Source organism: Adiantum capillus-veneris, chromosome 12 (assembly GCF_014529385.1).
Source record: "Adiantum capillus-veneris isolate H3 chromosome 12, ASM1452938v2, whole genome shotgun sequence".
NCBI lineage: Eukaryota > Viridiplantae > Streptophyta > Polypodiopsida > Polypodiales > Pteridaceae > Adiantum > Adiantum capillus-veneris.
In genome coordinates, this window is record NC_140942.1 from 43,049,046 (window position 1) to 43,076,018 (window position 26,973).

Genomic DNA, 26,973 nt, shown 5'->3' on the forward strand with positions numbered 1-26,973 from the left:
AATGTTGGTGCTCACCTCCTGATCCACTGTGAGGTGGTATTAAACACCATAACCTTGGTTTTACCAAGGTTGACAGACAAACCACTTTCATGGGCAAACCTATGCAAAGCATTTAAATGACGTTGCATCCCCTCCAGAGAGTCGGAGATCAACACAATATCATCAGCATATAACAATAGCGAAATCCATGTCCCTGCCAGCTATGCACCTCTATCACCATCTCTCTCAATATAGTCAAAAACATCATCCACATACATACCACATAGAGTAGGAGAGAGAGGGCAGCCTTGCAATGTAGATAGCCCCTCTGAAGTGCGTACAAGCCCCACTACTGATCTGTATAATGCCATGGTCCCCCATATCAGCTATATGGGTACTCCCATCTCCTGTAGTCTGCGCATCAATCTAGCTTTGGGTACTGTGTCAAATGCTTTGCGGAAGTCCACAAAGCTACAATGGATCCGTCTCCCATGTGATCTGCCCTTCTCAATAATGGCTCTAAGTGTTAGGATGTGGTCAAAAGTAGAAAAACCTCTCTTGAACCCTACCTGCACGGCTGCACGTATACCCTCCCTCTCTGCCCATCTACTCAGCTGTTGCTCAAGAAATGATGCATACAATCGTGCCAATGTGTGTCCAATCATGATAGTATGATAATTCCCAAGCTCCATAGGGTCTCCTGACTTGAAGATAGGTACAATAGTAGATAAGCTCCAAGTATCATGCAAGCCCTCACACATGGCACGGTTGAACATAACTGTTAGAAGCTCTGCAAGAAGATCCCTCACATGTATAAAATGCTCAGCCACTAAGCCATCATGATCATATGCTCTCCCGGACCTCATCCTAGATGGTATAGATCCTTCTTTAGTCGAGCCAAAAAAGCCCTCTTCTTCTGCCGCACTAGGCATCGGAAGTCAATCCGGGACTGTCTGTGAGTGATGTCCCCCAAAAGCACCTCCCTCAGAAGTCTGGCTCTGTCTCGCAGCATTCCTCATCATACCAGCTATCTTGGCGCATGCTCCCATAATGTCGTCTCTGCTCACACTAGGTGTGTGTGTGTATGCCTCTGCTGGTGCATCATGCAATGTCTGTGTCAGTATAGTAGTAAGCTCCTCCAAAGGTCACCCTGGCTCCTCAGTGCACAAGCGTCTCTAGATCCCATCTATACATATCATGTCCATCTCCCACGTAAAGGTGTAGTGAGCAGGGGCCGCTACCCGTGGCTTGTGTGCTACACTAAACTAGAAAGAGATGGTCATCGACACAAGGGAATTCTCTACTGCCACACCAACAGGTCTAGTTCCACTTTAGCAAGCACGGCCATCAAGATGGCAGTGCATAGCATCTTTATCTGCATGTCTACTTCTATAGGCCTAGATTCCTCCACTTGGACTTCATCAAGCACATCAGGGTCCAACCTTGAGATCCTCGATACTAGAAATGAAGCTCGGTTGGCTCCGTGTCTGTGGAAAGCATGTAAAACCTCCCGCAACGAGAAATCTCTGTAGGCTATTCAAGGTGGCCAACCCATTTACAGTCCCATATCTATCAAGTGTGGTCCATACTCAGTATACTCCACATCTTGTGATAGTCTAAACAGGCCCGTCTCTACACATCTAGCTCCCTTAGCATCTCCTCTCAAGTCCCTCTACACATCTAGCTCCCTCAGCATCTCCTCTGAAGTATCCCTCAACATCTCCTCTTAAGTATCATCTAGCTTTCTCAACATCTCCTCTGAAGTATCATAAAAAAAACATATGGTGGTGAGCAGTATTGAAGGCCCCTAGGATGATAATATCACCATCTCTAGAGAACTCCTATATGTCATCATCCAAAATAGAAAAGGGGGAACATCCTATGGGTGGTGCATATACTAACGTACTTCGGGGGAAGTAGCAAATAGCAATGTAGAGATATTTGCCTGTCTGTGCTCTCAATCTCACCCACATGTACCTAGCCTACTCATCCCTACGAGCTATATGTATCAATGGCTGCAGCTCCTCCTTGAGTAACATTGTCACTCCCCCTAAACCCCGCCCTCTGTGCTCTCATCGTGACTCTTGCATGCAAGTTGTCTCCTATCTGTATCCACTGACGTGAGGCATAGACTGCCCAGGGGCCTGATATGCCTCAGAGTAGAAAATGATGTCTCTCCCATTAAAACTATCCTCAAAAGCACCCACATCAAGATGCATAGATCCATTACAATTCCAAGTAGCAACTTTGAGAGTGTTCGCAAAGGTCTCGTACCATCATCTGGGATGTCACTCCAATATCACTACCCTTCCATCTCGGTAAAAGGCAATCTTACCTTTTTTCCTTGCCGCTCTAATCTTGGGCATTACCTCCTGCATATGAGCGATCTACGAGAGGGTAAAGTCATCCCCGAGAAAGATGTCTTCTTAAAAGTTGGTCTCTTCAAAAGTCGTCCTTCGCTTCCATGGAGGGAAAACAAAGGATGAGTACCCTTTCTTTCAAGTTTCCCCATTGCTTCCATTTTTCTTATTGCCCACTCTCCAAGCTCTCGTATGCATTCGTATGCATTGGCTCATTAACCCAATTATTTTACCTCTTTGTCCACATTATCTTTGTTTTTAAGGCCACAAAGTCTCACATATAAAGCGCACACTCTTCTTCTTTGCTCCTCTTCTAGTGTCAAGTTAATAATGGTCAATGTGGACGTTGTTTCCTTGCCTTTCCCTTTCTTGGCAACCTCGATCCATTTCTCGGCCTCATCCACTTTCTATTGAGTCTTTTTAATAACATCCACGCAAGAAATCGTCATTTCTTTGTGCTGCTCTCCCCCTCTTTGATGGCCTCTTTGATCGTGTTTTCTTTTATTACTGAAGGTTGCAATTCTCCCTCTTCAAGTGTGTTTCAAAATCGCACCTTTGCAAGCTCCTCCGTGAGTAACGCAATCTCCTCATCTTGGGCCGTCCCACGATGTTCCAGTGTGGAGAGAGAGAAATATACTATGACCAAACACAATAGACTCCAAGTTGCCCGCTTACCAATGATACTACCAATATCCATGACAGCCAAACCGACATCCAAGTTCAAAAGTATCACCCTAACTATTGCAAAGAGCTATTTTTGACACCTAGATCGATACAAGATAAGCCCATAGTCACCCTTGAAAGGAAAGTGCAAGGATAAGCTTGTCAACAGCACTGAGTCATTCCCAAACTAGATCAAACCCTTTGACAGAGGAAACCCTCTTATCTCCACTAATATGCTTGGCTAACCATGTTGGCACTCATATACTACAAGGACATACGAGCAATGGATGGAACATCAAGCAGAGGTGTACCTACGAGTTTGCTATGAAGCAAAAACTGGGTAACATTTTCACAAAAATCTGTAGCAATGAAAATATGAATCATGCCTTCCATAAGACGCCTGCAAAAGAGAAGCTCTAGCACAAGCTTATTTTGCTTCAAACATGGGAAGAACATCAACCAAAAAAGCCTGTATAGCAATGTTTACAAGAGAGGAAGCCATGCACTAACCAATGCATAAACCATAATTAAAAAACTATGTTTCATAACTAAATTACTGAAGCACAGTTCCTAGAACTACACATTGCTTGCCTGCTCTCACATTTTCATATACAAAACCTAATGCACAGCTCCCAGAATTTGATCCGAGACATATTGCCAAACCAAGCACCATAAACATTTGAGTAGATTGCACCAGAAATATCATCCACATTAGCACCATGTTATAGGCATTCATCTCTTCACCATTTTACACATTAATTGTGCCACATCACCCAAAGCATAAGAAATGCTTAAATGTGGCAATAAACAATCAATCATGGCAGAGGACACAGACACATAATAAGGGGAATCTAATGGAACTCTATAACCTCATCAGAAACGTTTGCTATATCGGAATCAAGTAAGAACAGAACCCTGTCAGAGACTGGAAATGCTAAGGAATGTGCTCGTACGATTGCAAGAAGCATGGCCTTGTGCTGCTCAAGTAAAGAAACCTGGAAGTGCCTGAAAACCAGAAATGGCCCAAGGCTCACATGACTGATTATTGCTACTTTATTGCTCAAATGCCTGCACATGACGGTTGCACTGTCAATAAATTTTGAGCTGCCATGGCAGGCGGTTGAGCGAGCACAATTTGAGATTACATGTAACAAGAAAATCAAGAACAGTAACCTGTATACAGTCCCATTGAAAAATGTGTAGTGAAGAATCGCCTCAGCCTTTTGACCCAGAGAAAGCAGCAGTACACTGAGCCATTATTTTCGATGCCCGGCAGATAGAATTTGTCATGTAAAAGTTTTCTATTGTGCTTTTAAATGGGGATGCGTCCACCTTTCCTGGAGCTGCTGGCTTCGAGTCGGGCACCCACCTCGAAGAAGGCTCAAGTTCATCGACACGAAACAAGTTCGGTGAAATTGCTAGCATTCTCGCTCTGAGGGCACTTATGGTATCGTAAGGAAGCTTTACTTTGGCTACTTCAGAAACCGCTCGCAGGATCTTCCAGTCATCCCTGGCATCCCCTATGATAGGTACTGCAGGAAGAGTTTGCTGGACCCGGCCCTCCGTATTCGCATAGGTTCCTTCCTTCTCCGTATATGTTGCACCAGGCAGTATTACATTTGCCCGATAAACACTGTGATCTCCATGATGGCCTTGGTAAACAACAAAGGTGTCCTCTGGAATGTCATTCAAAGGTGTATCATCTGCCCCTAAAAGATAGAGAAATTTGACAGACTCCTTCCAATTTGTCGATACTCCGACTCCTGGCACCAAGCCTAGATCCAATCCAGCAGCATGGGACGCGTTAAGAAGTAGAACGTTGAAGCCATTCCAATCTTCCTTCACCACAGTGGCCTTCTCCACAATCTTTTGAACAGCTGCCATTACAGCTTCCCTATCAGCCCTTTCAAAAATCCCAGCACCCACGATGACAACTGGATTCTTCGCTTTTGCCAAAACTGAAAAAAATGGATGTTGGCCCTCTGCCACCTGCATTAAAGTTTCTGGCCCTGTACCTAAATGTGTATGCTTGTAAGTTAAATCCACAGCTGGGCCGATGGATGCCACCTTAGCACCATTATTCCTAACAGCCTTTCTCAATCTTGTGTTCACCAAGGGTGCCTCGTTTCGAAGCTGCAATTTGGACCATAAAACCCATCAGCAGCCCAGAACATTGAGAGTAGAATATGTTCAATAGTGAAGTTCAAAAGGAATTATTCACATTAACCACTTTGCATTTATTTAGCCAAATACATACCTTGCCGTTTTACTAAAGTCTACAAGGTTACACTTTTTTTTTTCTTAAGTCATTCCAATCTAGCCAGTGTCTCTTCAGGCGTTTGCTTTTCTATGCAAGCCTACACTTTCAGGGAGGACGTCATAGTGGTGAAAGTCGTGCAAAACAACCTAAAGCAAGTTGTAACAAACGAATAACAAATGCCTACAAGGACGTAAATCATTTAAATGCAGGATGAAACTGATTTCTTCACAACAAACTTTTTGCTACGTCCATATATTCCTCAAAGCGCTGGCAGGTCCGAGTATGTCAATCTGATGGTGAAAACCGCTGAGAAAAACCGACTTCCGGTAAACACTGACTGTCATGAACGGAAGCGCACACGAATAATCAACAAGATGAAAATAAATAATCTTTCAACTAAACAGAGTTGAGGGAGAAGTTCGACACAGTATTTGGGACCAGAAAATGGGGCTCGGATTCCTCTCTTTCTCTGCAAAGGAGCACGATTCCGGGAAGGAACGGGAAGGAACGGGAAGAACCATGACAAGCCACGGAAGAACCGTTGAAGACGAACTTCAGCAAGTGCGACCACGGAATTGCAACAACTTATTTCGTTGCCGGCTGTCCAAAAGGCTTTGGACGGAATCAAAAAGCCGCAAGGAACGGATGCTGATGGGCGTCAAGAAAATCCTGCTAATGGAAGTAACCTGCAGGAGGATCGTGCGAAAAGAGGTGCCGAAACGCACAAGGGATCTCCAGATCACGACAAACGGCCTTCCAAGAGCAAGGCCCAAGAAAAAGAACTTTCTCTGCTTAACGAAAGCAAGGATGTCTCTATCTCTTCTCCATCATACTCTCCTGACTATACTACTACATCTACTTCTCATACAGTATCTAAATCTTCTCCCCAGAAGAAAACTCCTACTACTTCCCTACATACTACTAAAGACATTTCGTTGTTGTCAACAGTTGTGGTTAGTGGCCGGAGGTTCCTCTGTGGTGAACTCTACCTTTCCCTTCATCAGTTGTAGCCGACCACGGTATGGTCCATAAGCTCTTGCATGGTGGAGACTTGCTTGGAGATACAATATTCTTGCAATGGTGATGGTAGTCCAATGGTGTATCGCTTGCATTGGGCCTCCAAGGGTACCAACGTAAAGAAGGATACCGGAAGGTATACATCGAGAAACCTTTGGTTATAGTCGTCCACGGTCTTTGTGACAAGCATATTGAAATTGCCCCATTCTGCCAAGATCCGAACTTCAAACATAGAAGTCGTATAACTGCGTGCAAATACTATCTTGAAAACTTGCCAGGTCCTTGGAGCATGCGGTTGTGTCGCAATTGAACTAAACGAAGTACTTGTGAAACCGGCCTGTTAACTTCAAAAAGGGCGGTAGACTTTAGACTTATACCTTATTTGCTTTCACCCATTTAATTTGTCGCCCACTTTACCTGTTCTTTCAAGACACGACAAAGGGGAAAGGGATACAGGCTGCTAGATTGCACCTGTATGAGAAGACCGACACCAGATTGGCCCCTAACTTAGGCGCCCCTTTCGGTATTTCTTTATTGTTTAAAAGAGGGAATAAACGCTATGGTTCCCTACAAGCTGCCCCGCACAAACTTGGCTGAATTTCAACTGTTCCGGCCCGATTTCGGTAGCATAACTGTACTAGGACCCTTGACAGTCAGTATTCCCACGCATTGAATGACTTTCCCGACGCATACGGGCACTTTGCAAAACCTGGCGAGAATCTGCAGCACGCTGAATTCTCTGTTTTCAGCTCCGAAAATGCGCCAGATCACCTGTACAACGGTCCCCTCGCATCCCCGAACCTCCTGGGGGTATTAGGGACCGTTCAGGGCCAAAACCCTAAACCTGCAAAAATACACAGCAGGCTGTAATTTATTGTTTCGGGCTCCGTTTCGCGTGCCGGTCGCATCCGTAGCAAGTCCTCGAGCTCCCGCACCTGTAGGGCTACTTGCCCTTTGAATTGGACGAGATTTCTGGCGTGAAACCTCTCTGAATTCACTTGTACCTGCGGGGGATTAGCCGCTAGCTAATCAAGTACCTGTGCAAGAGGCTCTTGCCTCGGCAATCGCGCATGAACCCACACAATTGTACATTGGTCAGATGAAAAGCCCACTAAAGGGGCACAACATATTTCCATAGGGGAGAGAGAGGGCAGTGCGTAGCGTGCAGGGCATCACTCCTGGCACCGCACTGTACATAGGAGGGAAAGCAAGCACTCCATAGCTCTTAACCTGTGACAAAATCTGCAAATGAGCCTCTTTTCCCTTCAAATTCAGCGCCACTTCTCCATGCATGAGGAAAGTGCACCAAAATGTGCCACTTGGCCCATTTACAAGCATTTTCCCGTTTCAGGGTTGCCGCCTAAAAGTCTCCCAACCGGTTGCCCAGTTGACTTCACGGCAGAGTAAGAAAATGTTCTCCTTGTCATTCCGAAGGTAATGACGCAAACACATTTTCAGGTCCCAAAATAACAGTTCCCTAAATTTTAGGAGATGCTGCCATTGTATCTTTCTAGGTCATCTGACCCCCTTTGTACACTGCAACCACACCCAGAATTGAAATGTAGCCTTTGTAGCAAAGTGGCTCCACTTTGGCTAACCATAGTCCTTGTCCACCCTTAGTGCTCTCTTGCCCTCAGGCCTGGACTCCCTCTGAATAGTTTCACACTAGCTATGCAATGCAGGGCAGTTAGATTTCCCAAGAGGTGTTTCCAAAAAGTGAAAGTAAATAAATAATAAGAAAGAAATCAACAAAAAGGATAGATAGTAGTCACACGCCGGTGACATACCCCCCTCTTGAAATCTCAAACGTCCTCGTTTGCATCTATGTCGTACATGCTCACAGTCAACAGTGATGTATCTAATACCTGTTGACACATGTACGACACATACATGCTCATTGTCAACCCTGGTGTATTCAACACCTTGTCGACACATGTATTGCCTGCGTGTGAACCCTGTCCCAATGACATAGTGGTAGCTTCGCACTCTGCCATTGCTTTGAGTCACTAACTTTCCAATGACAAAATGATAGCCACACATTTTGCCACTGTCTTATAGTACACGTTGGGCCCAGTAACACTTTCGAGCATACCCAAACCGACAGTTCAAGAATGCAGTTACACATGTATCCTTTAATAGAAGCAATAACTGTATCATTGTCAAACTGACAAGAAATACTCACTTCTATAGCACTAACCAAACTTTTGGACATTCCATAAGAGCAATTGCCAAACTGACAATCTGTACAGCTCTAACATTCATGTAACAGGTATTTCATTTGAGCTCACTTTAAATACCATGTACATCATTTGTTTCAGAAGCCATTGTCACACAGACAATCCATGTAGCTTTGAAACTCAAGGGGTCAAGGTAGGTTGCACACCGAAGGCTTCAAGGTAAAGTGATAACACAGTTGGTGACTCTGCAAGTTCACCTTCTTCCATCCACTTAGCATCCATTGGTGGATAGTTTCTGAACTTTACCAAGTAACGCCTAGCAACCTTGCCTTTCACTTTTCTTTCTTTATGTGCCAAAATCTGTTCCGGGACGAAGATCTCGTCGAGTTCCTCGACTTTCGACTGATCTTCAACTGGCATATCCTCTGGCACATCACCCACATAGGGTCTGAGAAGACTCACATGAAACGCATTGTGAATCTTCCTACTGTCGGGCAATTTCAGCCTATATGCAACATCACTGATTATGTCGCACACTTGAAAAGGCCCATAAAAACGCATGCTGAGCTTTGGAAACAGTCTTTCCTTGCCCTTCATCTTCTTTAACCTTGCCTTTTCAAAGCGTAGGAGCCCCCAATCACCAAGTGAATATATCACTTCACGACGGTCACGATCAGCACCTTTCTTTTGCTTTGCCAGAGTCTTCTCTAAGGCCACTTTGACCTTCTTGTACATTTCATCCATGTCCTGAACATACTTATCTGCTTCAAATATCTTGTCCTTTGTATGCAGTATGGGAGGAACTTTCTTGCCACCTTCAACTATCTCAAAAGGTGCCTTGCCAGTTGATGAATGCATTGTATTATTGTATGCATACTCCACCAATGGCAAATATTGCTCCCACTTTCCTTTATGATCTGACACATAGCACTTCAGCAGATCTAGGACAGTAGAATTTGCCTCTTCTGACTGCCCATCTGTTTGAGGATGAAATGACGAAGAGAATTTGAGCGTGGTGCCCATATTCTCAAACAAGCCTCTCCAGAACAAACTTGTCATGCGTGGATCACGGTTGCTAACAATTGACTGTGGCATGCCATGATACTTCAAAATATTGCTCATAAACAAGCGTGCCATCTGATCTGGCTTTATCTTCTTCCTCACAGGAATAAAATGAGCCTGCTTGCTAAATCTGCAAATGATGGTCCAAATACCATCGTTTCCTGTCTGCGTTCTCGGAAGATCAAAGATAAAATCCATAGCAATACTTTCCCATGGTTTGTCTGGAATAGGTAGTGGTTGCAATAGCCCTGGTGCCTTTTGCCTATCAAACTTGACCTTCTCGCAAATTAGGCATTCTCGCACAAAGGCATCCACATCCCTTCTCAATGTAGGCCAATAGAAGAATGTCTCAACCGCTTTAACTGTAGCATCGATACCACGATGCCCTGCATACGGTGGGACATGACTCTCTTCCATAACTTTGAGTCGCAATGGCTTTGTGACACACAATCTGCCATGCCTCATCATGAACCCATCTTTGAGAAGATAGTGTTCATGACGTTGTCCATCCATTAGTTGCTCGAAGACCCTTGAAAAATCTTCATCATTTGCAAACTGTTCCCACATATCATCAAGTTCATGATGATAAGCAATTGACACAGCTGAAATTTGTGGCTTCCTTGACAAGGCATCAGCCACAACGTTCTTCTTGCCTTCCACATGCACAATCTGAATATGGAACATGGACAAGATATTTGCCCATCGCATATGCTTCTCAGATAACTTTGTCTGTGTCAAGAAGTATCGCAAGGTCTAATGGTCCGTTGGAACAACAAAGTCTGCACCTGGTAGGTAGTGTTTCCAACTTAAGAGCGCATGAATCACGGCCAATAACTCTTTCTCATAGACCTGCATGGTCATCTCTGACCCTTGCAAAATTCTGCTCTCAGAGGCTACTACCCTGCCATCTTGCATTAGCACTGCACCAATGCTACTACCACAGGCGTCACACTGGACCACAAATGACTTCCTAAGATCTAGCAACACAATGACTAGATCTGAAGTCATCTTTTCCTTTAAGAGATTAAAAGCTGAAATCTCTTTCTGTGTCCATTTAAAGGTGACTGCCTTCTTTTGAAGAGCATGTAAAGGTGAAGGAATCTCAATGAAATTTCGGATAAACCTTCTGTAATAGGAGCATAGTCCCAAGAAGCTTCGGACATCGTGCACCGTCTTCAAATTTGGCCATGACTTGATCGCTTCAACTTTTGCAGGATCCATTCTGACACCATCCTTTGAGACAATGTGTCCCAGAAAGTGAATCTCTTCAAGAAAAAATTCACTTTTCTTTGGATTGATGAGCAACCTATGACTGCGTAGCTCTTCGAACACAATGGCCAAGTGATGCCTATGCTCCTCTTCATTCTTTGAGTAGACTATCATGTCATCAAAGAATGTACCAACAAACTGCTGGTGTGGACGGAAAATTCTGTCCATCATCCTATTGAACGTAGCAAGAGCATTTGTGAGACCAAAGGGCATCACTAGAAATTCGTAAAAGCCAAACGTTGTTCTAAAAGCAGTCTTGTGCACATCCTCTGATCTAATGCGGATCTCATGGTACCCACTCTTAAGATCTCTCCTGCTAAACATAGCTGCTCCTTCTAATTTGTCCAGAATATCATCAATTCTAGGTATAGGGAACCTATTCTTGCTGGTATTCTTGTTCAATGCACGGTAGTCGATGCACATACGCCATGAGCCATCCTTTTTCTGCACCAACAACACTGGAGAACAGAATGGAGATAACTGCGCTGAATCAGCCCCTTTTCTAACAGCTCCTGTACTTGGCCCATTATCTCTTTCTGCTAAGCCGCACTAACCCTATACGGAGGCTTATTTGGTGGCTACTGCCTGGCACCAAATCTATCGCATGGTCCTCGGGTCTCTCTGGCGGTAATTGAGACGGTAATGAATCGGAAAAAAAGTCACTATACTGTTGTAAAAACATTGACCTTTCTTTATCTAGCACATATAAATTTGATTCATCACAATCTGACACTTCACGTGCAAAAACCAAGTACGTAGAAAGATGCTTTTTCATTACAGAAGTAATAGCAGAAGCTGATGCAATGGGAATAGACTTCCCTTTGAGCGTTACATCCAGAATGTGAGTCTTTCCCCTGCTCTGTACAGTGATCTTTTTGTTGTAGGCATCCATGATTCCCTGTACACGAAATAACCAAGGAATACCTAACAACACATCACATCCCTCTAGTGGCATGATGTAAAATTCTTCAGTATCTACATAGGACTGGATATGTAGGCACAACTTTCCAATGATGGGTGTCACAGCCTCTGTATGGCCAGGACATGCCAAACCTGCCTCTGCTGTATACCCCACCTTTCCCCATGCTCTACAAAGCTCACTTGCATCTAAATTTGGCTTGTCGCCCACCATATCTGGCACTAGACCAGCCATGGGCTTTTTCCTTTCCTATCCTCCTTGTCTTCAGAATCAACTGGCCTTTTCTTTGTAGGACAGTTGTAAGCAATGTGGCGAGGCTGCTCACAGATGAAGCATTTGTTCTCTGACCTCAGGACCTTCTTTTGCTCTTCCGACTTGCGAGGAAAACGTCTTTTCCATTTCTTCGCTGGTACCTTTTCTGATTCAGCCGTAGCTTTGTCTTTCCCTGCGTTGGCTGGCTCCTGAGTCACTTTCGAAGCCTCCTTGGGAACATACTTCTTTGCTGAATTTTTCTTGGCAGATCCTTCCTTGACGCCAATATTGAATTCACAATCTTCTCCCTTGAGCAAACCATTGCCAGTGTTTGCTACCTCGATGAGTTGCGTCAAAGTAGTGACTTTGGTCTTCGTGCAGTATTTTCTCAATCCTTTGGGTAGGCCACAACAGTATTTTTCAATCTGTTCTGTCAATGGCACAAACCTATAGGAAGTTACTGGAAGTAGAGCTTTCCAAAACTTCCGATTGTAGTCATCCAGATTCTTGCAAGTGGCAGCATTAAGCTGGTGCCATTCTGTCATGACATCTGCTTCAAAGTCATCAAATAACCATGCTGCTGCAAAAATCTGCTTGAAGTAAATCCATGTGGACGGAGCTTGCCCTTGAAGCAATAAAGTTGTCCCGCTTTCCCTGTCAAGAAAGAGGCTTCCTTGCGGACCTTTGAAGCCTCTGTAAAGTTTCCCCCTGCATAGGCCTTGTCAAACTGCTGGAGGAATGAGAGAGCCTTCTTCCTGTCATCAAACCCTGTAAAGGTCGTGAACGTCACACCTTTGCCACCTTCTTTGTACGGAGTTGGCCTCTCCAGCGGCGTTAAATTGTCATATGGAAGTGACTGAAACATGGGAACACTGTTAGGGTTCATTTGTGTTCCCTGACCGCAATTAAGTTGACTTGGAAATGCCATATTTGGCTGCTGATTTGTAATTCCAGCCATACCAAAATTTGCCTGTGGCATCCCAAATTGGCCCTGAGTGCTTTGAAACCCTGGTAGCATGCCCGTGACACCATACATGGGGTTAGGCATCATCGTTTGAGCACCCCCGAAAACTGTTCCTGGCGTGTAAAACTGATTTCCAAGTGCATGACCAGCCATGCTCTGGAATACCGATCCACCTCCAAAATAGCCAGGGTGTACTGAAGGTGGTGGGAAGACTTGTTGCATAGCCTGTAGGTTGCTTCCCTGCCCATTAGAACCAGCTATAGGCTGCTGAAAAGTGGTTGGCTGAATTGGTACAGCTTATAAGACTGGCATCTCAGCCACCTGTTCTTGCACCTTAGGCACAGGTTGTGGAGACCGCATATTCTCTGTTAAGTGCACAGGTGTTTCCATTGACTCTGCAGTATGCATCACCTGTGCTTGAGCCTTAACAGGCTTTTGAATATGATCCAGTGACCCAACTTGCTGAGACGGAAGAGGAGGTTGTAGAAAGACTAAAAACCTCGGGTTCTGCATTACTTTTGTGAACATCGCCACAGCAGTAGCCAACTGGGTCCTGAATATATCATCATCCGTCTGTGGTGGTCTTGAAGACTCACCCACTTAATGTGTCTATTGACCCTGTGAAGAGGAAACCTCTTCAGTCACATCATCTGGTCTGTCAACCATAATTGCAATTCCCTGTGTCTGGTCTATGATCCCCTGTGTCTTTAAGCCCAACCTGACCAAGGCTCACTTCTATGGGAAAAAGTGATTTAATCCCGGGGATGGAACCATGAAACCGGCCTGTTAACTTCAAAAAGGGCGGTAGACTTTAGACTTAAACCTTATTTGCTTTCACCCATTTAATTTGTCGCCCACTTTACCTGTTCTTTCAAGACACAACAAAGGGGAAAGGGATACAGGCTGCTAGATTGCACCTGTATGAGAAGACCGACACCAGATTGGCCCCTAACTTAGGCGCCCCTTTCGGTATTTCTTTATTGTTTAAAAGAGGGAATAAACGTTGTGGTTCCCTACAAGCTGCCCCACACAAACTTGGCTGAATTTCAACTGTTCCGGTCCGATTTCTGCAACATAACTGTACTAGGACCCTTCATAGTCAATATTCCCACGCATTGAATGACTTACCCGACGCATACGGGCACTTTGCAAAACCTGGCAAGAATCTGCAGCACGCTGAATTCTCTGTTTTCAGCCCCGAAAATGCGCCAGATCACCTGTACAACGGTCCCCTCGCGTCCCCGAACCTCCTGGGGGTATTAGGGACCGTTTAGGGCCAAAACCCTAAACCTGCAAAAATACACAGCAGGCTATAATTTACTGTTTCGGGCTCCGTTTCCCGTGCCGGTCGCATCCGTAGCAAGTCCTCGAGCTCCCGCACCTGTAGGGCTACTTGCCCTTTGAATTGGACGAGATTTCTGGCGTGAAACCTCTCCGAATTCACCTGTACCTACGGGGACTAGCCGCTAGCTAATCCAGTACATGTGCAAGAGGCTCTTGCCTCGGCAATCGCGCATGAACCCACACAACTGTACATTGGTCAATTGAAAAGCCCACTAGAGGGGCATAACATACTGCCATAGGCGAGGGAGAGAGAGCAGTGCGTAGCGTGCAGGGCATCACTCCTGGCACCGCACGGTACATAGGAGGGAAAGCAAGCACTCCATAGCTCTTAACCTGTGACAAAATCTGCAAATGAGCCTCTTTTCCCTTCAAATTCAGCGCCACTTCTCCATGCATGAGGAAAGTGCACCAGAATGTGCCACTTGGCGCATTTACAAGCATTTTCCCGTTTCGGGGTTGCCGCCTAAAAATCTCCCAACCGGTTGCCCAGTTGACTTCACGGCAGAGTAAGAAAATGTTCTCCTTGTCATTCCGGAGGTAATGACGCAAACACATTTTCAAGTCCCAAAATAGCAGTTCCCTAAATTTTAGGAGATGCTGCCATTGTATCTTTCTAGGTCATCTGACCCCCTTTGTACACTGCAGCCACACCCAGAATTGAAATGTAGCCTCTGTAGCAAAGGATTCCACTTTGGCTAGTCAATGACCCCACTTTGGCTAACCATAGTCCTTGTCCAACCTTAGTGCTCTCTTGCCCTCAGGCCTGGACTCCCTCTGAACAGTTCCACACTAGGTATGCAATGCAGGGCAGTTAGATTTCCCAAGGGGTGTTTCCAAAAAGTGAAACTAAATAAATAATAAGAAAGAAATCAACAAAAAGGATAGATAGTAGTCACACGCTGGTGACAACTTGCTCTGGCAACAGAGCAAGGGGGCCCTTGAGGGGGGTTGGGACCCGACATGCGATGTCGTCTCTCTCTCTCTCTCTCTCTCTCTCTCTCTCTCTCTCTCTCTCTCTTCCAATTCAAATTCTCTCTCAATTCAAGTAACCTTGTGTTTGTGCGGACTACTAGATCCCAATGAAATCCTAAACCCTTCCGCTGCAACGGACAGTATTGTTGCCCATCATGTGTTGGGTCTTAACTTTTGATCAGCCAAATGGAGACCAAGGGGTCACTTATATAGTCAAGGCTAGGTCGAGTAAAGCCCCATAAAACCCCACGACTTCTATTTGATGAGCCAATGGAGAACAAGGGGTCACTTCTATACGCAAGGCTAGGTCGAGCAAAGCCCCATAAAACCCATGACGTCTAATTTGGGCATGTCAAATATCAATCATTAAAGCATCATTAATCAAAGGTGCTTTGTATGTTGATAACTACCTAGGCTTGATACTAATGACTTAAGTGCGACCACTCCACATTGCCTACACCTAGCAAACACTAGCGGTGATCATGTGAAATCACAAGGTATGCAACTACGCTAAAGTGCCTGGACATCACAAGGGTGCTAGAACAGTTCCTAGGCTGTCCTAAACCCTATAAGTAAGAGTTAGCTTGTCCACGTGCACATAGGGTTAGATGTACATGTGGCAGGCTGCTTTTGGTGCCACTTAGTTTGTGAAGTTGCTTTTCAAAGCACTTGCTTTATTTAAAGGTCATATATAAGTCTTTATTGTAGACACTAACACACAGACACAAAGCATGCCCACACTTGATGCATTAAGATTAGGACTTTGACGAACAAGACTTGAAGTTTCCTATTGCTTGTTGTACGCATACTCAATCAATAAACAATCGTATACCCAACAATGGGCACTATCATACGTTGTTCAAGGCCACCATCCTGGTCCACCATCCTCTCCAACTCGCTTCACTCTCATTTTCTGCTTGATTATTCAGTTGTCTTGAAGTGTTTAAGTTTATCAACTCGGGCAAGCTCTGATAGTTCACTGTGTTTCCATCCGACCACTCATCGCAGTGGTTACAAATGGTAAACTAACTAATAAGTTTTGCTAAAGTTTAAGAGCTATTCCCCCTTAGATGCTCAGTGGATGTAAAATCCTTACTCGGATATGTACAAAAATTATCTAGAAGCACTATAATTGAGGACAACAATTTTGTGACTAGAGGAATGTTGCTAAATTGGCTATTTATAAAAGATCCCTAGAGCAGATACTCCTAGTGCTTCGATGCAACCAAATAATTAAAGCACTATGATAGGGAATGTCTGCTAGGCCACCTCGAATGGATAACTCCGAAGTCACATTGTGTCACGAGGACGTTGCAATTGCTAACTTGAGTTGTTGGTGTCACGAGGACGTGGCACTTATTAACCATGTCACAAGGATGTGGCTACTGCTAACCTTGGTTGTTGGTTTCTTTCCAATGGGGTTTATTTTATTTGTTTTGAGACCCTCTTTTTTAAGTAGCAAACGGTCGGACGTTGTATGGCCAATGTGAACGGTAGTTTCACCCGCAGACGGGAAGTGGTCGGCACTGGAATTCGTATGGTAAGAGGATGTCTAGGCTCAGAGCAAGATCATATAGGTCGCCCCGTCGCACTTAGCAAGTTGGTGGATACTAGGAAGTGAACTCAATTAAGGCGTAAAGTCAAGGTGGGACTACCAACAAAAAGTATCCGACAATTGGGCCACATTGCACTTTTGGATGCGGTCCCAATGAGGATAGATGGTCAGAAGACCAGTGGGAGCCCAACGGAAGCATCTCCTAAAATTTAGGGAACTGCTATTTTGGGCCGTGAAATGTGTTCGCGTCATTACCTCCAGTATGACAAGGGGAACATTTTACAACTCTGCCGCGAAGTCAACTGGGCAACCGGTCAGGATATTATTAAGCGGCAAACCCGAAACGGGAAAATGCTTGAAAATGCGCCAACTTCAGTTTTTCATGGACTTTCCTCCTACAGAAAAATGGGCGCTGATTTTTAAGTTGGGAGAGGCCTCATTCCAGTTTTTGTCACAGGTTAAGAGCTATGGAGTGCTTCCTTTCCCTCTCATGTACAGTGTGGTGCCAGGAGTGATGCCCTGCACGCTACACACTGCTCTCTCTCTCCCCTACGTGCAATTATGTGATGCCCCACAAGAGGGGTCCTCATTTGACTGATGTACAGCTGTGTGGGTTCATGCTTTCGTGCTGAGGCAAGAGCCTCCTTGAGCTGGAACAGGGGTAGCTAACTGCTACTCCAAAACAGGCACTGGTGAGGGTCATATCCTCACCATACACGTGCAAAATCAGCGCTGTGTATGCGCTGTAATTTGACTGTTTTTCAGCCATACGGACGCCAGGACACTTGGGAATCGTGCCCCACTGGCAGAGGACAGTAAGGGGACTGTTTGGGGCTGAAAACAGGGCAAAAACCAGTAAATACAGCGTGCTGAATTTACTGTTTTTGGGCAGGAATCAGAGGGTACACGCCAGTGCAACTGAGTTCTAGCAGGGGAATTCGTTTCGCGCAAGTTTTGGGGCTGTTATGCTGCCGAAATTTGGCCAAATCAAATGGTATCTAGGTGGATACACGTGGAGGATTCCCAGGACCTTACCTTGTAATTTACCCTCCTAAAGAATAAAGAAATACCGAAAGGGGCGCTAATTTTGGGGCCAACAGGTTGTCAGTGTCTGCTCGGGGCATTCTAGCTTCCGAGCGGTGTGTGTATTCAAGTGTTAATTCCCGTTGCACGCTTCCTTTGCAAAGTGCTCTGTGTGTGTGTCTAAAGTAAAGAATTTCGGGTGAAAGCCAACAACGCCTACCGCCCTACGGGCCGGTTTCAGTTGGTTTCTTTTCGATGATTTTTGCTTAATTTTTGGGACCCTCTTTTCGAAGTTGCAAATGACTGGACATTGCGAGGCCAATGTGAAACGGCCAATGGCCGAGAGTTTCACCCGCAGTCGGGAAGGACAGGTCACCACGACCTGGTTGGGCTAATCGGCACTGGAATCCGAGCAGTAAAAGGGTGTCTAGGCTCAGTTCAAAGTCATTTAGGCCCCTCGAGACACTTATAAGTTGGTGGGTACTAGGGAATTAACTCAAAAGAGGCAAACATGGCGGCTCCACATGTACTTGCCAGGTCTGCAAGAAGAGGAGGCGCCCATTTCAAGAGAGGGGGCTGATTCTTGCTTCAGTGTGTGTGCTCTAGTGTGTGTGAGTAGTGGGTGCAGGTGATCACAGCTTTAATGGAAAGCTTGCCTTCTCCCTTGCTCTATGTAGCGCGACGATTTGCTCTCGCGCATCTCTCTCTCCCCTTTGCACATATGGTAATGCCCCACTAGTTGGGCTTCTCAGATGACCATGTACAGTTCTGGGGGTTTATGCGCGTTTGCCAAGGCAAGAGCCTTCTATACAGGAACCGGATTAGCAAAGTGCAAATCCCCTTCAAGTACGCACAGTTCCATCGCGAAGGAATGCGAAAACGGAGAGTTTTCTCGCGTGAAAACTCGTCCGATTTGAAAGGGAACTGTCCCATTGCCTGCGGGAGCACCTGAGACACGCGTAGGCGTGCTCGCTCCGCTCGAAAACGTCCAAAACAGAGAATTATAGCCTGCTGTGTTTTTTTGCAGGTTTAGAGTTTCGCACCTAAACTGCAAGGAATCGCCAGGGGAGCCTCGGAAAGGCCTTTGGATGCGTGTACAAGGCAGTAGGCACCTAAAAGTGGCAAAACAGAAATTATAGCATGCTGAAATCAACCTGTAGCTCATGGGAAAGCTTCCATACCGCAAGGGAAAGTGTCCTTGACGTATGCTTTTGACCTACAGGAATATTTGCGCCGTTATGCTCGGGAAATTGGGTCAAAAACCTACAATTACAACATGGACAGGTTTGGACAGCTTGGTGAGGGCTAGGTGCAAGGGTTCGGATCGTTTATTTGTCATGGGAGTCTCGGGAAAGCATTGGGTGCTTGTTCAGGCCATTTTGGAGAGATTTCCCGCAAAGAATCTCGTCTAATTCAAGGGGCAAGTGACCCTACAGGTGTGAGAGAGCGAGGGCCACCCTGAAAAGTGATCGGCACGCAAATCGGAGCGCAAAAAAAAGTGAATTCAGCGAGCTGCAATTTCTCGCCAGATTTTGCAAAGAGCTCTAAAGTGCGTGGAAAGTCAATGTTTGATTGGGATTTTGCCCGTGAAGACTTCTACTGTGGTTATGTTGCCGAAATCGGTTGGAGTAGAGGAATTTCAGCCATAACAGTGGACATCTTGTGGAAGTTTACAGGTTTTTCTCAAGTATAATAAGAATAAAGAAATACTAATAGGGGCGCCAATCTTTGGGGTCAACAAGGTGTCGTTGTCTTCTTGGTAGCGCTCTAGCTGCCATGCCATGGTTTGTCTTGAAGTGTTGAATTCCAGTCACATGCCTATTCGTGAAGTTCCTTTGTGTCGTAATGTCTAAAGTAAAGAATTTCGGGTCAAAGCCAACGCCTACTGCTCCGTGGGCCGGCTTCAAGGTTCCATTGTCTGAATATCAATCACTTTTTCCTCAAGAAGCGAGCCTCGGTTGTTTTGGATAAAAACACACAGTATAGGAACTTGGAATTACACTATGACTGACAGGATGAATGACACCAAGGAAGAGGGCTTCTCATCACAGCACAGACAAGAAATTCCGCATGTTCGCCTTGCCAAAAAGAGGTCAAATTAGGGCTGATTTTCTGCTGCATTTTCAAGGTAGGGAGAGGTCTCACTGTGGTAGATTGGCAACTAGAACTCCTGCGGGAGTGATGTGGGTCTGCCAGGTGATATGTTGCTTACGGATTCTCTGAGGTGATTGCTTGGATTCTTTGACGCATCGATAAATCATCTTTAAATTTGAGCTTACTTGGTCGTGGGTGGTACGTCAAGTTGTAGAATTATGCTCGTTTGTGGAGGCAAGAGCCTTTTGCACACGTAAAAGTTAAGGGACAGGTTGCAAGATGCTATGTGGGGAAGTTCAAGAACTATCCACCTACGGATGCAAAGTGGATGGAAGAGCATGAACTGCCAGAGTCACCAAATGTATTGCAGCTTTACCTTGAGGCCTTTGGGTTACAGCCTACGTATGCCCCAACCCAACGTCTGCAAAGGAGGGGTAATGATAGAGCTAGCACTTCAAATGTACTCATGGATTCAGTGCAATAGCAGTGTACAATTTGACAAATGTATGAAGGTCTCATTAAGTCATTTGTACACATGTTTTGACAGTCTTTCTTCCGGATACATGCGATGATAAAAGAGTGCTAACAACACAAGATCATCAGTGGCATGTATGTACGGCACGCAATCCAGGACGTTTGCGACTATAAGAGGGTGGTATGTCACAAGGACGTGGCAATTCCTAACTTGAGTTGTTGGTTTCTTTCCGATGATTTTAGTTTAATTTTTGGGACCCTATTTTTGAAGTTGCAAATGACCAGACCTGCGTGGCCAGTATGAAACGGCCGATGGCCAAGAGTTTCACCCGCAGTCGGGAAGGGCAGGTCACTACGAGCTGGTTGGGCTAATCGGCACTCGAATCCGAACAGTAAAAGGGTATCTAGGCTTAGATTAAAGTCATTTAGGCCCCTCTCGACACTTATAAGTTGATGGGTACTAGGGCATTAACTCAAAAGAGGCAAACTGGACACATAACGGCTCCACATGTACTTGTCAGGTCTGCAAGAAGAGGATGCGCCCATTTCAAGAGAGGGGGCTGATTTTTACCTCAATGTGTGTGCTACAGTGTGTGTGAGTAGTGGGTGCAGGTGATCACAGCTTTATTGGACAGCTTTCCTTCTCCCTTGCTCTATGTAGCGCGAAAATTTGCTCTCGCGCATCTCTCTCTCCCCTTTGCACATATGGTAATGCCCCACTAGTTGGGCTTCTCAGATAACCATGTACAATTCTGGAGGTTTAAGCGCATTTGCCAAGGCAAGAGCCTTCTGTACAGGAACCGGATTAGCTACTTGCTAATCCCCATCAAGTACGCACAGTTCCATCGCGAAGGAATGCGAAAACGAAGAGTTTTCTCACGTGAAAACTCATCCGATTTGGAAGGGAACTATCCCATTGCGTACGGGAGCACCTGAGACACGCGTAGGCATGCTCGCTCTGCTCGAAACAGTCGAAAACAAAGAAGTACAGCCTTCTATGTTTTTCCGCAGGTTTAGGGTTTCGCACCTAAACTTCAGGGAATTGCCCGGGGAGCCTCGGAAAGGCCTTGGCATGCGTGTAAAGGGCAGTAGGCACCTAAAAGTGGCAAAACAGAAAATTACAGCATGCTGAAATTGACCTGCAAGTCACTGGAAAGCTTCCATACCGCAAGGGAAAGTGTCCTTGACATGTGCTTTTGACCTACAGGGATATTTGCGCCGTTATGCTAGCGAAATTGGGTCAAAACCCTGCAATTACAGCCATCGACAAGTTTGGACAGCTTGGTGAGGGCTAGGTGCAAGGGTTCGGATCACTTATATGTCAGGGGAGTCTCGGGAAAGTATGGGTGCTTGTACAGGCCATTTTGGAGAGATTTCCCGCGAGGAATCTTGTCTAATTCAAGGGGCAAGTGACCCTACAGGTGTGAGAGCTCGAGGGCTACCCAGAAAAGTGATTGGCACATAGATCGGAGCGCAAAAACAGAGAATTCAGCGAGCTCTTATTTCTGGCCACGTTTTGTAAAGAGCTCTAAAGTGCGTGGAATGTCAATGTTTGCTTGGGATTTTGTCCGTGAAGACTTTTAGGACCCTTCACAGTCAGTATTCCCACGCATTGAACGACTTTCCCGACGCATAAGGGCACTTTGCAAAACCTGGCGAGAATCTGCAGCACGCTGAATTCTCTGTTTTCAGCCCCGAAAATGCGCCAAATCACCTGTACAACGGTCCACTCGCGTCCCCGAACCTCCTGGGGGTATTAGGGACCGTTTAGGGCCAAAACCCTAAACCTGCAAAAATACACAGCAGGCTGTAATTTACTGTTTCGGGCTCCGTTTCGCGTGTTGGTTGCATCCGTAGCAAGTCCTCAAGCTCCCGCACCTGTAGGGCTACTTGCCCTTTGAATCGGACGAGATTTCTGGCGTGAAACCTCTCCGAATTCACCTGTACCTGCGGGGGATTAGCCGGTAGCTAATCCAGTACCTGTGCAAGAGGCTCTTGCCTCGGCAATCGCGCATGAACCCACACAACTGTACATTGGTCAATTGAAAAGCCCACTAGAGGGGCATAACATATTGCCATAGAGGAGAGAGAGGGCAGTGCGTAGCATGCAGGGCATCACTCTTGGCACCGCACTGTACATAAGAGGGAAAGCAAGCACTCCATAGCTCTTAACCTGTGTGTCGGGAAACTTGAAAATGAGCTCAGCTGAAAAATCACGTTTTTGCCTTCTCTATAAGTAGTAAACTGGCCTCTGAGTGCCAAGTGTCACTCATTTGTGTATTTTCCCGCTTTAGACCCTAGGGTCTAAAAATATCTCACCTGCAGCCTCTATTGACTTGGCCACAAGAGTAACAAAATGATCCCCATGTCAAACTGCACGTAATGACGCGAAGACATTTTCAGGTCCTAAAATAGCAGTTTCCTAAATTTTAGGAGATGCTGCCATTGTATCTTTCTAGGTCATCCGACCCTCTTTGTACACTGCAGCCACACCTAGAACTGAAATGTAGCCTCTGTAACAAAGGATTCCAGTTTGGCTAGTCAATGACCCCACTTGGCTAACCATAGTCCTTGTCCAACCTTAGTGCTCTCTTGCCCTCAGGCCTGGACTCCCTCTGAACAGTTCCACACTAGCTATGCAATGCAGGGCAGTTAGATTTCCCGAGGGGCGTTTTCCAAAAAGTGGAAATAAATAAATAATAGGAAAGAAATCAACAAAAAGGATAGATAGTAGTCACACGCTGGTGACATTGTATGCTTGGTAGCGTTCTAGCTGCCATGCCGTGGTATGTCTTGAAGTGTTGAATTCCAATCACACACGTAGGCATGCTCGCTCCGCTCGAAACGGTCCAAAACAGATAATTACAGCATGCTGTTTTTTTCTGCAGGTTTAGGGTTTCGTACCTAAACTACAAGGAATCGCAAGGGGAGCCTCGAAAAGGCCTTGGGATGCGTGTTAAGGACAGTAGGCACCTAAAAGTGGAAAAACAGAAAATTACAGCATGCTAAAATTGACTTGGAGCTCACTCGAAAGCTTCCATACCGCAAGGGAAAGTGTCCTTGACGTGTGCTTTTGACCTACAGGGATATTTGCGCCGTGATGCTGGCGAAATTGGGTCAAAACCCTGCAATTACAGCCATGGACACGTTTGGACAGCTTGGTGAGGGGTAGGTGCAAGGGTTCGGATCATTTATTTGTCAGGGGAGTCTCGGGAAAGCATTGGGTGCTTGTATAGGCCATTTTGGAGAGATTTCCCGCGAGGAATCTCGCCTAATTCAAGGGGCAAGTGACCCTACAGGTGTGAGAGCTCGAGGGCTACTTAGAAAAGTGATCGGCACGCAGATCGGAGCGCAAAAACAGAGAATTCAGCGAGCTACTATTTCTCGCCAGGTTTTGTAAAGAGCTCTAAAGTGCGTGGAATGTCAATGTTTGCTTGGGATTTTGTCCGTGAAGACTTCTACTATGGTTATGTTGCCGAAATCGGGTTGGAGTAGAGGAATTTCAGCCCGATAAAAGTGGGACATCTTGTGGAAGTTTACAGGTTTTCTCAAGTATAATAAGAATAAAGAAATACCGAAAGGGGCGCCAAGCTTTGGGGCCAACAGGGTGTCGTTGTCTGCTTGGTAGCGCTCTAGCTGCCATGCCGTGGTTTGTCTTGAAGTGTTGAATTCTAGTCACAGGCTTATTCGTGAAGTTCCTTTGTGTCGTAATGTCTAAAGTAAATTTCGGGTGAAAGCCAACGCCTACCGCCCCGTGGGCTCAATCTTTCTAGGTCATCTGACCCCCTTTGTACACTGCAGCCACACCCAGAAATGAAATGTAGCCTCTGTAACAAAGGATTCCAGGTTGGCTAGTCAATGACCCCACTTGGCTAACCATAGTCCTTGTCCAACCTTAGTGCTCTCTTGCCCTCAGGCCTGGACTCCCTCTGAACAGTTCCACACTAGCTATGCAATGCAGGGAAGATGAATTTCCCGAGGGGTGATTTCCAAAAAGTCGAAATAAATAAATAATAGGAAAGAAATTAACAAAAAGGATAGATAGTAGTCAAACGCTGGTGACATACCCTCCTCTTGAAATCTCAAACGTCCTCGTTTGCATCTATGTCGTACATGCTCATAGTCAACACTGATGTATTCAACACCTGTCGACACATGTACGACACATACATGCTCATTGTCAACCCTGGTGTACTCAACACCTCGTCGACACATGTATTGCCTGCGTGTGAACCCTGTCCCAATGACATAGTGGTAGCTTCGCACTCTGCCATTGCTTTGAGTCACTAACTTTCCAATGACAAAATGATAGCCACACATTTTGCCACTGTCTTATAGTACACGTTGGGCCCAGTAACACTTTCGAGCATACCCAAACAAACAGTTTAGGAATGGAGTTACACATGTACCCTTTAATAGAAGCAATTACTGTATCCTTGACAAACTGACAAGAAATACTCACTTCTATAGCACTAACCAAACTTTTGGACATTCCATAAGAGGAATTGCAGAACTGACAATCTGTACAGCTCTAACATTCATGTAACAGGTATTTTATTTGAGGTCACTTTAAATACCATGTACATCTTTTGTTTCAGAAGCCATTGTCACACTGACAATCCATGTAGCTTTGAAACACAAGCGGTCAAGGTAGGTTGCACACCGAAGGCTTCAATGTAAAGTGATAACACAGTTGGTGAGTTTGCAAGTTCACCTTCTTCCATCCACTTAGCATCCATTGGTGGATAGTTTCTGAACTTTACCAAGTAACGCCTAGCAACCTTATGTGCCAAAATCTGTTCCGGGACGAAGATCTTCAACAGGCATATCCTCTGGCACATCACCCACATAGGGTCTGAGAAGACTCACATGAAACGCATTGTGAATCTTCCAACTGTCAGGCAATTTCAGCCTATATGCAACATCACTGATTATGTCGCACACTTGAAAAGGCCCATAAAAACGCATGCTGAGCTTTGGAAACAATCTTTCCTTGCCCTTCATCTTCTTTAACCTTGCCTTTTCAAAGCGTAGGAGCCCCCAATCACCAAGTGAATATATCACTTCACGACGGTCACGATCAGCACCTTTCTTTTGCTTTGCCAGAGTCTTCTCTAAGGCCACTTTGACCTTCTTGTACATTTCATCCATGTCCTGAACATACTTATCTGCTTCAAATATCTTGTCCTTTGTATGCAGTATGGGAGGAACTTTCTTGCCACCTTCAACTATCTCAAAAGGTGCCTTGCCAGTTGATGAATGCACTGTATTATTGTATGCATACTCCACCAATGGCAAATATTGCTCCCACTTTCCTTTATGCTCTGACACATAGCACTTCAGCAGATCTAGGACAGTAGAATTTGCCTCTTCTGACTGCCCATCTGTTTGAGGATGAAATGACGAAGAGAATTTGAGCGTGGTGCCCATATTCTCAAACAAGCCTCTCCAGAACAAACTTGTCATGCGTGGATCACGGTTGCTAACAATTGACTGTGGCATGCCATGATACTTCAAAATATTGCTCATAAACAAGCGTGCCATCTGATCTGGCTTTATCTTCTTCCTCACAGGAATAAAATGAGCCTGCTTGCTAAATCTGCAAATGATGGTCCAAATACCATCGTTTCCTGTCTGCGTTCTCGGAAGATCAAAGATAAAATCCATAGCAATACTTTCCCATGGTTTGTCTGGAATAGGTAGTGGTTGCAATAGCCCTGGTGCCTTTTCCCTATCAAACTTGACCTTCTCGCAAATTAGGCATTCTCGCACAAAGGCATCCACATCCCTTCTCAATGTAGGCCAATAGAAGAATGTCTCAACCGCTTTAACTGTAGCATCGATACCACGATTCCCTGCATATGGTGGGACATGACTCTCTTCCATAACTTTGAGTCGCAATGGCTTTGTGACACACAATCTGCCATGCATTATCATGAACCCATCTTTGAGAAGATAGTGTTCATGACGTTGTCCATCCATTAGCTGCTCAAAGACCCTTGCAAAATCTTCATCATTTGCAAACTGTTCCCACATATCATCAAGTTCATGATGATAAGGAATTGACACAGCTGAAATTTGTGGCTTCCTTGACAAGGCATCAGCCACAACGTTCTTCTTGCCTTCCACATGCACAATCTGAATATGGAACATGGACAAGATATTTGCCCATCGCATATGCTTCTCAGATAACTTTGTTTGTGTCAAGAAGTATCGCAAGGTCTGATGGTCCGTTCGAACAACAAAGTCTGCACCTGGCAGGTAGTGTTTCCAACTTAAGAGCGCATGAATCACCGCCAGTAACTCTTTCTCATAGACCTGCATGGTCATCTCTGACCCTTGCAAAATTTTGCTCTCATAGGCTACTACCCTGCTATCTTGCATTAGCACTGCACCAATGCTACTACCACAGGCGTCACACTGGACCACAAATGACTTCCTAAGATCTGGCAACACAATGACTAGATCTGAAGTCATCTTTTCCTTTAAGAGATTAAAAGCTGAAATCTCTTTCTGTGTCCATTTAAAGGTGACTGCCTTCTTTTGAAGAGCATGTAAAGGTGAAGGAATCTCAACGAAATTTCGGATA

The 26,973-nt window shown here is 45.4% G+C and overlaps 1 protein-coding gene across 2 annotated transcripts in view; it reads right to left on the reverse strand.

Moving 5' to 3' along the window:
- Positions 1–3,670: 3,670 nt before the first annotated feature.
- Positions 3,671–26,973, reverse strand: part of EMB1467 (NADH-ubiquinone dehydrogenase) — a 64,638-nt gene continuing 41,335 nt past the window's right edge. The window contains exons 5-6 of one of the 2 annotated variants that reach the window (XM_086525099.1): positions 4,176–5,135; positions 3,671–4,070 (exon numbers count right to left, since the gene is read on the reverse strand). In XM_086525099.1, coding sequence (XP_086381225.1) covers positions 4,218–5,135 — 918 coding nt within the window. In that variant the 3' untranslated portion in view covers positions 3,671–4,070; positions 4,176–4,217. Of the gene's footprint in view, positions 5,136–26,973 lie in introns of both variants that reach the window. The other variant, XM_086525098.1, reaches the window with a different exon arrangement.